The sequence below is a fragment of the Podarcis cretensis genome, assembly GCF_951804945.1.
Source record: "Podarcis cretensis genome assembly, chromosome: 9".
Lineage (NCBI taxonomy): Eukaryota > Metazoa > Chordata > Lepidosauria > Squamata > Lacertidae > Podarcis > Podarcis cretensis.
Window position 1 is genome coordinate 32,664,466 of NC_137178.1, and position 14,585 is coordinate 32,679,050.

The 14,585-nt window shown below is 39.0% G+C and overlaps 1 protein-coding gene across 2 annotated transcripts; it reads left to right on the forward strand.

Annotated features, from left to right (window-relative positions):
* The first annotated feature begins 121 nt into the window (after nucleotides 1-121).
* Nucleotides 122-14,274, forward strand: LOC307223476 (UPF0462 protein C4orf33 homolog). Of its 2 annotated transcripts, XM_079989457.1 has the most exons (7): nucleotides 122-226; nucleotides 2,382-2,439; nucleotides 4,192-4,372; nucleotides 5,902-5,962; nucleotides 6,499-6,547; nucleotides 12,034-12,233; nucleotides 14,021-14,274. In XM_079989457.1, the coding sequence occupies exons 1-7, from the start codon at nucleotides 153-155 to the stop codon at nucleotides 14,106-14,108; spliced, it is 711 nt and encodes a 236-aa protein (XP_079845583.1). In that variant the 5' UTR covers nucleotides 122-152; the 3' UTR covers nucleotides 14,109-14,274. The 2 variants fall into 2 exon arrangements, with proteins under 2 accessions (XP_079845583.1, XP_079845584.1); XM_079989458.1 differs by lacking the exon at nucleotides 5,902-5,962 and having other exon boundaries at nucleotides 6,534-6,547.
* The last annotated feature ends 311 nt before the right edge of the window (nucleotides 14,275-14,585 follow it).

Here is a 14,585-nt window from a genome sequence, read left to right on the forward strand (position 1 = left end):
CAATTATTAAAACACTGCCAAGGCCAGGATGTGTTATCAATTACCTCTTCTTTATATAGTAAACACCCTCCAAAGCCAATGGCTATTCAGCTTTGTTCATCTAGCTGCTATATAAAACGTAATTTTTTTGTTCTACCCGATAGCTTGTAAAAATGAATACTTTATTTGCTGTGGCTTTTATTGCTGCCTGCTTTCCTGACTTTGCCCACCACTTCGTGCTAAGCAGGTACTAGTTAACTTTATTTCTATATCATTTGTTTCAGTTCTCCTCTGTAACACAACTGAAAAAGAAAGCTTTGTTTAATACGTATGGTTGATTTTTCCTTTCTCCAGCCTGCCTATCTACCTACCTACCTACCTACCTACCTACCTATCATCTATCAAAAAAATTAAGTGGATTGCATAGTGATAAAGCAGAATCTTTATTCCCTATTGTAAGAAGGGATAGTTGGGAGCCATTACAATAAAAGGGAGGAAATTGAGAATGGCAGAACAAATCTGTTCTTCCAACACACAGATGGTTACAGTGCAGAGTGGATGAAAAGTTCTTCACTAAAGAGCCTGGTTTAAGTTATAAGCTCTGTAGGAGTGATCTAATTGGTTTGGGGGAAATCAAACCCTCGGCACTACTGTACTGCTTCAGTGTACACCATATGCAGATGTTGTGAATGAGTATTATTTGAGTCCTGGAAATGTCATGGTTCTCTTTTTTTTTTTAAAGCAAGGGTTTTTACCCTTCTGCTTAAACACTTTTGCATTATTATTGTTATTATTTAAATTTCTATATCTGCCCTTCATCTGAGGATCAGATTAGATTATAAAAACACAAAAATGTTTAACATAGTAATGAAAAACAAAAACAAAACCCAGTATCCCCCCACAGTGTTATTATTGCATATGCAGAAAGGCGTATGCATGCATTTATCTGCTAGACTCCCCCCTTCCCACTTCTTCATTCTTTTAAATACATCTTTTCCCAGCAGCTACAAGAATATAACACAAACCAGTGCAATATTTTGTGATTTTTGTTCACAAATTCCAAGAGTCATCCATCTACATGATAAGATCTTTGTTGGCATCGATCTATCTTGAGAGACAATGGAGTGTACCTCTGGGGGTGAAGTCAGACCTCTGTGCTTGTAACCAAAGTGACCTCCTCAGAGCACAAGCCTGGGCAATGTTTTATGGGGGTCCTGGGCTCCCTAGACTTGACCCCCCTTGACCTCACTGATGTGAACCAAAGGAAAGCAGAGCAATATATTTGACACCAGCTTGGCTGCAGTAGTTGCTGGAAAGAGGTGTACAGGACACCATCCAACCATCTTACAGACTCCACTCCGGATTTCTTTAGGGTTTACTCCTTAGCCTTTTCTTTTCCTGAAGGTATCCAGCAAGGCAGCAGAGGTTTAGGGTCAGAATTTTCCTTCACCTAGAATCTAGGTCCTAGATGGACTACATTCCCAGGTTGACAAGCCCCACCTGCTCCTCACTTCCCTCTATAGCAGTGTTTCCCAACCTTGGGTCTCCAGCTGTTTTTGAACTACAACTCCCATCATCCCTGACTAGCAAGACCAGTGGCAAGGGATGATGGGAATTGTAGTCCAAAAACAGCTGGAGGCCCAAGGTTGGGAAACACTGCTCTATAGCAGATGCAGAAACCACCTTCTTTACTGTTGGACCCACTATTGGTCTCATCCACTCAATCTGCTTGAGTCTGTCTTCAAACACAGAAAATCCCTAACTCACCAAGGGTTTGAAACTAATCAGCTACCTTCACCCAGTTTAGCTGGAAAGGTGAAGGTGTTCCTGGGGTGTGTTCACTGTCACATGCTGACAGATTTTAGGAACCATGGGTGACATCTGAGTGCTGCGTGGGGACCAAAGGTGGACAAACATCGTGATAAGACCTACAGCCATTGTTTTAAGTCTTCCAGATCAATCCAAATGAGGATTTATCTTGCCTAATACTTCCTGAAATGTTTCCAAGGTTTTGAAAATAAGAATTTTGTGTTGTTGCACTTTCTATGAAATTTTATCACTCTTATAGTCATATATATAAAATTAAGGTGTCTTGCTCCCCCCGTAATTATTGGGTTAATAGGCTTATCGCAGAAACTTTGACTCTTACTGCTTTTTGCCACTAGATGGGAGACTAAAGTTAACAATGTTATGCTTAGGAAATCCCTGCTAAGTTTTCTTCTAGAAGTTGTGTTTTTGTTTTTTTCAAAATAGAACCACACATTGGTTTCATATAACCCTAATAGGACTGCAGTTTCTAAACTGATGTTTTGCATTTTGAGAATAAAACAATGTAGTGCAATAGCACAGATTAATGCAGGTAGATTCCATTCATCTATTGTTACCTATCTTTTCTTCCCAAGTGAAAGTGCTGTGTTCAGTGATCATGAGGCAAAATTTCCGAGGAATGAAACAAGACAGGTGAGAATTTATATACGGTTACACAAAATGCTGCACTTTTAAGAGAATGAGAACATTGTGAAAAGTATTTTTTTTAAAAATTCATAGCAGTTACTGAGATTAAATGAAATGCAATGGTGAAGTCTCACCTGCTGTTACCTTTTATATTTCGTTTTCTCGGTTGCATTAAAATGTTAAGTGCAGTGATGCTGTGTTTCTCATCAAGTCTCCTATTCACATTTTAAAGGAACTGTAATCTTGCACTGACTTTGAATGTTGCAAGATGAACAGCTGTTAGCTGTGTTCTATTGCTTCTCAAAAGCATTCTGTTTTGGCTCATTTCAGCAGCTGAAGTTTATCTGTACTGTACCCCTGAGATTGCCCATTTTGGCAAACCACCTTTTGGTTACAGGTGGAAATAGATTTGTTCTTTACTTTCCCCCAGACTATTCATTTAGCACAGGACTGGCCAACCTATGGCTCTGTAAATGTTGTTGGGATTCCAACTCCCATAAACTTCTGCATTCTCTTTGTATATAGTAAAATAAAATAAAATAGATTGCACTTTCTACTGAGATGACAGGCTGTATGGTGCATTGGTGCTCCTTTGGCAGCAGAGAGGAGGGCTGCCACTGGGGCCAGGTGTCCTTTGCTGCAGGAAGCCAGCTTTGCCAAGGTGGCAGAAAACTACTATTACTGGCAGCTGTCCTATCAGCAAAAGCAATCAGAAGCTCTGAAATAGGATGCTGCAGGCTGTTGAATCCACAGCCCTTGGAGGGGCCCAGTCTTCAGGCCCCTAGGCTGTACTGGTCTGGAGCTGGCATTGTGAAAAAGAACAATAAGTCACCTGCTCACCTTCTGTTGTGGCCTGGCTCATAGGACTTGGGATGTGGCAGTATATTCCTCCACATCACTTGCCCCACCCCACTTATGATTGATTTGATATTAAATGAATGAATGAGCACAGTACCAGCTAGACTAGGGAGTTTCAAAGTTTTACTGTTTTTAGGTGACTGTACCTAGAAAGCCTATGTTGTTTTGAAATATAAATTGTTGTTGTTTAGTCATTTAGTCGTGTCCGACTCTTCGTGACCCCATGGACCAGAGCACGCCAGGCACTCCTGTCTTCCACTGCCTCCCGCAGTTTGGTCAAACTCATGCTGGTAGCTTCAAGAACACTGTCCAACCATCTCATCCTCTGTCGTCCCCTTTTCCTTGTGCCCTCAATCTTTCCCAACATCAGGGTCTTTTCCAGGCACCCCACATACACAACATATTCCAGAAATGATAAGAAAATATATGCTATTGAGTTGTCATGGTCTTAAAATGTTTGCAAGTATTCCAGTAAACACCCACAGCTAAAACTTTGTAACATTTAAATCACATAATGTGCACTTTTTATTTTTGTTCCTAATCTAATATTTCGCTTCAACTACATTTGCTAATGATAGTTGTTTTATTAGAAAATTTTATTAGTATTTTTTATTAGCCACTTAGGCAGCTAACATGCATGTACTTCTTTTAAAATTTTGTTTTCTAATTAGCATGCTTAATTGATTTGGACCTGATTCAGCACATTGGAAACCTTTGTGGGGAAAAGTTTGTCCCCCGAAGACTACAGTCACATTCACTGCAATATCTAGGTTGCCCAAATAGCATAATATGGGGGAAATGCCCTTAATGTACTATGGAAATGTAGCAGTAACAGCCTCAGACTAACTCTGTTGGAACCAGATAATATAAGTCTTTATCACTTTTATTGTGTTTATGTAGGTAGTATATAAAATTGTAAATACCTGGAACAGCATACCGGTTTTGCATGCTCCAGTGACTATCACATTTAAACCTGGTGTTCAAGGCTTAGTAATGGAAGTGAACTCCTTATTCTTCGATGATCCTCCAGCTCCACCTGGTGAACCTGGAAAGCCTTTTGATGGCCTTTGGGACTATGAAGGTGAGGTTTTATGAAGGGTATACAACACAAAAAGTGGTAACGTTTCAGGCCTAGAAAACTAATATTGATTCAACTAGCAGTTTTTTCCAGTAGCATTAATGTGTATTAATGTGTAGCATTAAAGAGCTCATGTGTACAGTGCTTCTTGAGATGAAGTATTTCCTGTTAATTGGATTGCCAAACAAGTTGAAAATGAAGGAACCTTGTGCATTTTTTTTTAAAAGTGGCATGAGCACTAACTGGAATAGGTGGGATGTTGTAGAGATGGATCTCTGCTGGCAAAGGGTCATGCCTGTTGAGGTTGTGTGTGGGGACTTGCTATGCTGTAAATAGTTCAATGGGTATATATCTAGAGATGGTGGTTCTTTCTCTCACAGTAGCCCAAAAGGTGGCTTGGGCAAACTGGATCTAATGTCCCTTCATTCATTGCAGAGACTCCAGGATAATGCTCCCTCCTATTTCAGCTTAGAGTTGGCAAAGACAGTTCCTTTGAAACCAGTGTGGGAGAACTGGAAGTCTGTACCTCATGCCTCTTCCACTTAAGGTTGCACAGTCAGATCATTGTTTAATCCTGGTCATTATTTACATTTGCCCTATACACACAGCTTTATTCTTCACTTACTTCAACCCCTGAAAGCTCCTACTAAACGTAGTAGGATTTTAACTTTTTGTAATAACATGATAACATTTTAATAGCCAAGAGAATTTTGTTTTAGTTTTTTTAAAACAACTCAGCTAGTTCAGCATGCTGGAGGAAGGACTTTGGGCATTCCAAACAGCAGTTCCACATGAAACACAACTAACCTTTTCTAAAATTGATGGGAATTCTCAAAGCAGTTTGTGGTATGCTATGAAGGTCTGCTGTTCACTGGGGTGAAGTAATAAACAAAGCATGAAATATGCCATGGATATGAATAAAATCAGATATTGGTCTATAAAAATACAGCAACTCCTGCCATGAACTTTAGTGTTCGAGATACAGAAACCTAAAGTTTCTGCAGTCATCGCAGAGCACCCATAGATATGGCAGGACCCAAAGAACTAAATAATTAGTCCCATGAACCCCAAAGAGCTTTGAAGATGAGCCCTTCCTTCCCCTCACACATATGTAACATGGCAAACAACTTTTGAAATCGAGGGTTTTAGAAGATGATTTGTTGTTCAAAGGGGGGAGAAAGTCAACAATCTCACTCACTTACTGCGTATGCACAAGGTTTTGGACATGACTAAGTCAACATGTTTTTTGAATCACAGTGTATGGATTACACGGAGGTGAACCAGATTCATCCAAACATGAACCAGTTTGTTAAATCATTACAGAATCCATAGAAATATCTTATCTGTAACAAGAACCCATGCGCTTTTGAGTTAAACTGTATGTGAAACATTTAATAGATGTGAGAGTGAACTATGATAAAGATGAAGAATTTTTTGCCTTTCTGAAATAATAATAAAATTCCTTGGTTAATTCTCTTTCCCCTTCCTTCCAAACCTCACATGCTAGCATTCTGGTATTATTTCTTTCACAGTGGTTGAATCCTTCTTTTTGAATAGTGCAACAAGAAACTATTTGGAAGTGGAAGTCTGCCCGTAAGTTTTGCCATGTAAACAACACATTGTGTCTATTACTTTAGACTTTGGTTTATAGATGAAGTCCCACACTGTTACATTCTCCTGAATGCCTATCAATGAAGTTGTCATCTGAGCATGTGCAGTAACTATCTCAAATGTATACATAGCTTAACTGTGAAGTGAACGTGGCTTCTGTTTTCACACATCAAACAGCAATATTTCTCAAGAAACTGTAAGTTAGCTATAGATTGTGGCTAACATCAAGTTTACATGGCTTTAAACACCAGCACTGGGAGTGCACTGGAGCCAGAGTAAACAGCAGTGCATACACAGCCTGAGCTTTCCTAGCTCCAGAAACCAATGGCTAAGTCTACGCAAAGTGAAGGCAACATACTCCATTTTATGGCAGCACGCACAACATTTTGTTCTTTTCTATAATCTGCTATGGAATTCATTAAATTGTTACATTGACTGTTTTGTATTCCTATGAAACCTGTTTTGACAATACCATTGATTCCCACCCACCCCTCATCCTCATGATTTTGTTTTGCTAGGCATGGCCAACATCTTGTATTACTTCTTTCTGCAGGAGATTGTATTGAAGTAAGTAGAATTCTGCATGTAAATTTTCCGTTGTTAAATTAAACGAAGCAAGCATTTAACCAAGTAAGGTTTGATTAGAATGCTGTCTGTATATTTCCTGTTTTATGAACACAATGATTCTCACATTTGTGTATGCTGACATTATAGAATGCATATATAAATCATTAACATAACCCCTCTGCATCTTTGTGGGTGGCTTCAAGGCCGACCGTGCCATTAGGTAGAGTGAGTCAGTTGCCTTAGGCAGCAGATGCCACGGGGTGCCACCCTCTACCTTTTTTCATCATCCTGAGTACATAAAACTTGTGAATATTATTGTATGCACATTGTGCACCCAGTCTTCTATTACTGTGTAAAACGAAGCAAAAGAACACCATGTGTTCTTCTTCAGAGTTGCAAACAGCTGCGTGGAATTCTATGCATGCCAATTTAAAAGTAAGCCTGCTGAGTTTAATGGGGCTTACTCCTAGGTAAGTGAATTTAGGATTGCCACCTAATGTGACTATCTTTAGTTCACTGCAGGGATTAAGATGACGAGTAAAACTCTGTAAAATTGCAGCTCTTTTTATACTAATATTTTTGCACCAAGTTATTTGATTACTATATGTCCGCTATTTAACTTAATGGAGGTCCTGGCCATGGCATCATCTAAACTGCATTCATGAATAATTTTCAATGGATGTTCAGCAGAAATTACTCATAAATGAGTGTATGAAATAATGGGACCTAGTTTCTCCAGATCAGATAAGGTCATTTTGCTAAAGAATTTTGCAAGCAATTGCAAATAATGGTACAATTGGTTGCTGCGGTATAATTAAATCAATGGTTTTCCACAGTTTGCTTTATGAGCAGAGTTTAAATAGCCATTCTCTGTGTTCAAGGTTTTTTGGTTTTGTTTTAAATCTCATTTTCCTTTCTGATCGCTTTTTTTTCCTGTTGTGGTAATTACAGACAATAAATTCATTTCATCATCTGCGTTAGTGTTAAGTAACATAAATCATGGCAATACAGTTAAGCAATGCCAAAACATCTGCAAATCATTTGCAAATTGGTTCCATGGAGCTTATTCGATCAAATTAATTTAAAAAAAAACTCTCACCTGTTGGCACATCCTGCATTTACATCAAAGTTTTTATTATGCTATAAATTTATCTGAAACCATTTCCCTTTCTATTTAGTGCTGAGCAATTCAGCGTTCCTTAAAACCGTTATAAGCAATGCATATATATTCCCATAGAAAGGCATTTTACATTTAGAAGCTAATAATCATGGGTTATGCTATGGAGATTCATAATAAATTATTTGCATACCATCATATTTTAGAATTTTGTACAGCATCAATATGTTACTGTTTCAGTAGGTTTTTACTGTTTATCATGAGTCAGTCTATATCTGTGCAATGTGAACAGAATAGGAATTATATGGCATATATTATAACGATTTATTTTTTCAGTTTTTGATATACTTTCATAGAAGATCTTAGATAAGTAAGAACATCTTATTCTAAAAACTTCTCATGCTATAAGAATGGAATTGGGGAACACATTATTTACTTCTTCGGCAAGCAGTATCATATAATACGAGAGCAGGTGTGTTATGGGGAATAGTGTTGGACTTGGAATGGGGAAATCTGGATTGATATTCCCTGCTCAGTCATGAAGCTGGATAGTCATCAAGTCCAATTCATTAAGTATCCATAATTTGGAGGATCATAAATGGGGATGTGCTTGCAAGCTCATGCATTTCCTCCTCCCCTCTCATCTGCTGATTCTCTTCTCCATTTTCATGTTGCTCTAACCACAGTTTGCTGTGATGTCCAAATCAGGCAAACTAAGGTTAGTAATCTCCAAAGTCTGGTTTGCAAACCTACTTCAAACCAGGCATTGGAAGTTAGTACTATAGTTAGTACTAGTTTGGGGCATCTCAGCAAATGTTGGAAAGAGGAAACCAAGGAATCAGCACTCAAGGCTATAGGTTTCTGGATTAGGACATGATATCTGAAAGTTCACCTGGGTATGTTCTCAGTGATTTTATGTCAGGTAAATGCACAGTAATTGCACTGAAATTAAATAAGAAAAAGAAATTAATTTTGTGGAATCAAGCCTAGCTTTATATCTCTCATTTGTTATCAAGAAATATGTTCAGATAACAATGTTTGTACAGATGTGAAAGGTATATGAGGGTGGGGTCTCAGTTTCCCTGTACTTTCTTAAATCAGTGTTAAACCTGAGATGTTACGCAAAATATATGCAGGACAGAGTGAATTCACACACACAAATTTCCTTATTATGTAGTATACTACTATTTAGTGTTATAGCAACAAATTTTAAGAGTTATATCAAACAATTATTGGAGGAGGGGCCAACATGGCACCGAGGTAAGACGCGCTTACTGGTGCTCTTCGGACTTCTTTTAATCTTCTTTTAATCTTTTATATTTTATCTTAACTGACCCAGTCAGTTTTTGAAGTATTTTATAATTGCTGCAGCCGCATGCTATGGAAACTCTCAAACAATTATTGTGAGATTTTGTTTAGGAAACAATTGAAGTGGAAATGGGAAGTCTGATTTAGAATCAGCAACTTAAATCAAACTTTCTCTTTGTGGTTTATTCATGATTTAAGGCTGCAATCTTATATACACTTACCAAGGAAAGTGCCACTGAACTAATAGGGCTTAAGACTGTCCTTTATGGTAATATTCATTTAATTCACTCCAGCCTGGTTCAAGGTGACTTGTGAATTCTGCTTCAAAGCGCACACAATTGTCGTGTGAATCTTATCTTCTGAACAACAGTTTTGATTGAATTTAGACTTTAATATACAGCATAAGATGCGGCATCTAAAACACAGATGAAAATGTGGCTGTATCATTGTTCCCAGAAAATGAAATAAGCTATCTGGGATGCCAACACCCTCTGGGTTCTATCCAGCAATATACTTGAGGTGAAGCAATTCACAGCAGAAATCCACAGCTGACAGAATATTTATTGAATAACCTATTTACTATTGGAGCTGAACAAATAATTCTGTGTTTAAAACCAGTACAGACAGAGCTAACAGGCGGAGGGTGGTTTGTTTGCTTTGCCATCATCAGTATTTAACTGTGGTCCTTAAACAAAGGGTTCTGACTACAGCCTCAAAATTCCAGTTGCTTTGTCACCAGGAGCAAAGTTATTATTAGATCTGGCAGTTGCTGGAGAGAAGAGTGATGTTCTCCTTCCCAGCTTCATAAACAAAATTAAACTGTGGGTGTTAGGATGGTATTGAATGTTAGTCCTATTCAGAGTAGACATGACAAACTTTAGTTCATTAATTTCAGTGGGTCTCCTCTGAATAGGACTTAGTTGAATATAATGTTCAGTTTTGCCTGCAGTTGGCATTGTGCTTCAGGTTACCTTCCTTGCTGTTTGCAAAGAGGGGAGCAGCAACTTCTACTTTGCTGCTTAAGTTTATATACGGAAGCAGAAGGGAGAAACAGGTTTGGGGGGAGAGAAAAATGGAGACAAGAGCCCTCTTCAGTTAATCAAAAGTCTGTGAGAGACTGCATGGAGATGGGCGCAGACATATTGGCCCGGCCCCCCTTGTCCCCATACACACTCATCCCACCCCCTTTTCCCCTGAACTTTGTGTGTTCAGTGCAAAGGTAGGTAAAGAGAGTCCAACCACATTCAGCTGGATATAATTGGAATTCCGGGTGGGCCTGGTTTCCTGATTGTAGGGAGGATTCTAGCTATATTTAACTGGTTAGGATCCCCGTGGGTGCTGAATGTATGGCAGTCATAGGGCTCGTGTGCATGCTCATTCCTCACCTCACTCTAAACCCACAATGTTCTTCTGAGTGCCTGAAGAGGGCTTTAAAAAGGGAGAAATGTGAGTCAAGAAAAGAAGAAATCAAGGAAGCAACGGAATGGAGAGAAGAAATCTGTATCAAACACAATGACTGTTGAAAGATAATCACCGAGATCTGGTGTGAGAGTTCTAGGGATGGTTTTATATCCTATGTGCACAGTGTTTTAACATTAATATTTTCTCTTCCCTATCCCTACACACTTGAAAGACCACTTACTATTATTCCCTGCTTAGGGGAGACACAGAGACATGTCTGTTGTCACACTGTGTGTCCATGGCAGATCAGGACTTGACTGCAGAACTTCACATGTTCACATCAGAGGCCCTAAATCAACCTCTGTTTAGGATTTCAAATTGTTTTCAGTGGGTCCTACCCTGCTCCTGTGCCTTATAATGATTGCTTGGCAAACAAACATGAGCAGGTGATAATGTTGACCTTGATGGAGTCAAAAGCTTCATCTGTTAATTTATGCAGATTAAGTTGCTTTAAAAGAACACAGGTTGGGCTGTTGGGTTTTTTTGCTGGTCAATTGGTAGCCTGACGACCTTTCTGAACTTCAAATATTGGCAGTTGTGGAACAGTGCAAAGTGTATGTCTGTAAAGACATTTTATTCTACAATCAATGATGACTGAGCTCAAGCTAACCCTTTCATGCATACAAGTATATTACAACATTCATTCATTCATTCACTTCCTCTTTTATTCACCTGGGGTATATGCAGGGAGGGAAAGATGTAGATTACCAAATCAAGGGGACATTTTTAAAACTCCACCCACCCTTGTGGACAGCAGGATCTAGAATCAATCTACAATGAAGGCAGCATGTTGAGGACAAAGATGAATAATACTGGATTGAGAGAAACTGCATTTTTGTGCTACAAGCAGATTAGTGTGTACATAGCCAATGTCAGTCTACCAAGATATGGCCTTCTGGAAACGGAAGGAATGGATCTCTGAGGGATCTAGCTGGCTCCTAGAGTGACACAGATTTAATGCAAATGCTGCCTTTGGCACATTCCTATATCTAAATTATTACCCGTCTCCTTTGATGTTAATGTTACAACTTCAATACCAATAGTTTCAATTAGGGCATCTCTGTAAAGAGCTAGTGTAATTGCTTTTGCAAGCAGCTGGTGGTTGCCTCTTTACAAATGAAATCCTGTAATTCCTGCTATTTATTTGAATTAATGTTGGCTTCAGGGATTTATGCTTCCTTTTTAATCCGTTCTGTCAGATGGTTACTCAGAGGACATATTGAAACTGAAACTGAATAAGAAGTCCACTTACTTTTTTGTATACTACCTGAAAGTCTTCCAATGACATGAATATCTTTCTTTGTTCATTATATTAAAGCACTTTCTAAAACTCAAAAGTTGCACTTCTCTTAATTGAACTTCTGTATTAAATTTTTGAATAGATAGAATGGTATGATAAATGTTTAAAACAACAGCTGACATTTTCACAGAAGCGCTAACAGGAACTTCAAGTGCAGCAATTCAGTGTTATCTTGATAATTAAGCATTGTGCTAAACTTTGTTTTAAAATGGTTATGTGGCTTAATATCTTGTAATGATACAACTTTATGTGAAAATAGTGATGACGTTTTTAGAGTGTATTTTGTGTTCCATTGTGCAGAAAGGACTTCCGTTGACATTTAAAGCTGATATAAATGGGGGCATCTGGAATGGCACAGCAATTATTCCTTGGGACTACTTCCCCCCCGGTGTGGACAAGATGAATTCATATGCAATCCATGGGTCTGGTATTGGGAGAATGTATGAGGCACTTTATCCAATACCACAAGAAGAGATCAAAGAGGGGCAGGGCCCTAATTTGTGAGTACAAAACACCCACGTCTCTCTCAAATTGCTTTCCAACTGTTCCTGAAGCTTCTTTTTATTCTTGACGGTAACTGCTTACGTAACACATTTAGAAAATCCTTCATTCTTTATTGGGATATACTTGAGTATTAATGCTGTTTACTCTTCATAGTGACAATTTCATAGTGTACTGCTAGGACCTATTTAATGAAGTGTAAAAGAGGTAAATAAAAGGGACGCGGGTGGCGCTGTGGGTAAAACCTCAGTGCCTAGGACTTGCTGATCGTAAGGTCGGCGGTTCGAATCCCCGCGGCGGGGTGAGCTCCCGTCATTCGGTTCCAGCTCCTGCCCACCTAGCAGTTCGAAAGCACCCCTAAGTGCAAGTAGATAAATAGGTACCGCTTTATAGCGGGAAGGTAAACGGCGTTTCCGTGTGTGGCACTGGTGCTGGCTTGCCAGTTGCAGCTTCGTCACGCTGGCCACGTAACCCGGAAGTGTCTTCAGACGGCGCCGGCTCCTGGCCTCTTGAGCGAGATGAGCGCGCAACCCTAGAGTCGGTCACGACTGGCCCGTACGGGCAGGGGTACCTTTAAAAGAGGTAAATACAGGAAAACTGGTGACTGGATCATGGGAGGATAGGCCAGTCCTCATTTTTCCACAGTGCAGTGAACATACCTTTTCCTCAGCTCTGGAAATGCTTTTGTGGTGAAGGATAACTATATATTATCAGCCAACATCCATTATGTCTTTTGTGGATTCTAGAAGGCTTGTTCAGTCCTGTATTTAGCACATATGGCTACCAATTGCATAAGTTGTTGTGGTTGTTACATTTATTTTCCACCTTGCCCCAAAGGAACCCATTTTAATATCGCCATAACCCTGTGAGACAGGTTTGGCTGAGAGAATGTGATTGGCCCAAGGTCACCCAGTAAGCTTCTTGCCTGAGTGGAGACCTCTCTGATCCTAGTCCAACCAATCTACCACCCTAGTTCTTGTCATTGTGGAGGAATCACAACTGGCACTGCCAGGGCCGAATTTAGGTTTGATGAGGCCCTAAGCTACTGAAGGTAATAGGATCCTTTATCTGTCCAGCTGTCCTTTGTCAACAACAAATTATCACTGTTTTTTCTGTTGAATATGTGCTCTATGGTAATTTATGGACCTAATAGGTATCTAAAGCCATTTGCACATAACAAATAGGAGCCTACACAACACAAAACACTGTTGCTGTATGTAGGTTTTATTTTATTTGTTTTTTATCTTATATTTTGGAAATGTACACCCAGGTTTTTTTTCTTTTAAATTTTGTGGGGGGCCCCAAGAGAGTGGGGCCCTCAGCTATAGCATGTTTAGCTTATATGTAAATCTGGCACTGGACACTCTTAAAAACAGTATGAATTCCCCTTTGGGAATGACAGGTACTGATGATGTTCCATTCTAGGGAAAACTACAGAAAAAGGCATTGGTACACCATTGGATTGAATGGGGGGGCAGCCATTTTTCTCTCTAGATAATCTCCTGAGATTGTACAAGGAGAAAATGAACACAAAGAAGAGACCCAGTGCTCAGCCACCTCAATGAGTGGAATACCAAGCAAATTTGGATTCTGAAATTGCCCTGCTTCTGATTTGCACTTCAGCCCAGGAGGTGCATATCAGGTGAATCTACATTAGATGCTCCTATTCAAAACAGTATTGCCCTAAAGCTATCATTTTAAAATTATTTTTTTTATATATATAAAAACTTTCTATATATTTAGGACCTTAACTACTTGTGCTGATATACTTATGTTTTGTTGATAGCCATCTTCTAGAATATTTCAAAGATTTCAGTCTGAAGGACATAATGGGAGAAGACTGGAACCAGCCTCCATCAGATCTGTGGTCATAACTTCATCAACCTCTAAAGTCAAGTCAATCATTGAGAAAAATAATTACAAAACACGTAACAATGTGTTGTGCTTCGATATGAGGTGTCAAATATTTAATTAGTTGTGTCGTCTCATGGTGTTAGTGAGTCAGCCAATTAAAATAAATGAATTGATTGGGCCTTTTAATGTTTAGCTTGTTGACTTGCTCCAAATAGACTTCAGGTGTCAATATATATCACTATTTCTATATCATTGTTTCCCTCAAATTCTTGTTCTTTGGTTTAATACTTACTTTATACCAAAGGTCAAGAGCTTGGTCATCATTTATGCCAGGAATTTATATCTCACTCTTCATAAATTTTCCCCTGGATGACTTCCTGTAGTAGTATACAAATACAAAAATAAATATAATCAGAACACAGTAAAAAGAAGAATAGATGAAAGAGCATCATAGTAACCAGAAACTGTAGAAATATCATGACAGTACTCAAGAAAAT

What these genes read in the sequence shown, in the direction of transcription:
- LOC307223476 (XM_079989457.1), top strand. Translation starts at nt 153, where the DNA reads ATGAATACTTTATTTGCTGTGGCTTTTATTGCTGCCTGCTTTCCTGAC. An exon ending in CACCACTTCGTGCTAAGCAG is followed by an intron (nt 227 to 2,381) that starts GTACTAGTTAAC and finishes TTTCTTCCCAAG; the next exon opens with TGAAAGTGCTGTGTTCAGTG. An exon ending in GAGGGGCAGGGCCCTAATTT is followed by an intron (nt 12,234 to 14,020) that starts GTGAGTACAAAA and finishes TTTTGTTGATAG; the next exon opens with CCATCTTCTAGAATATTTCA.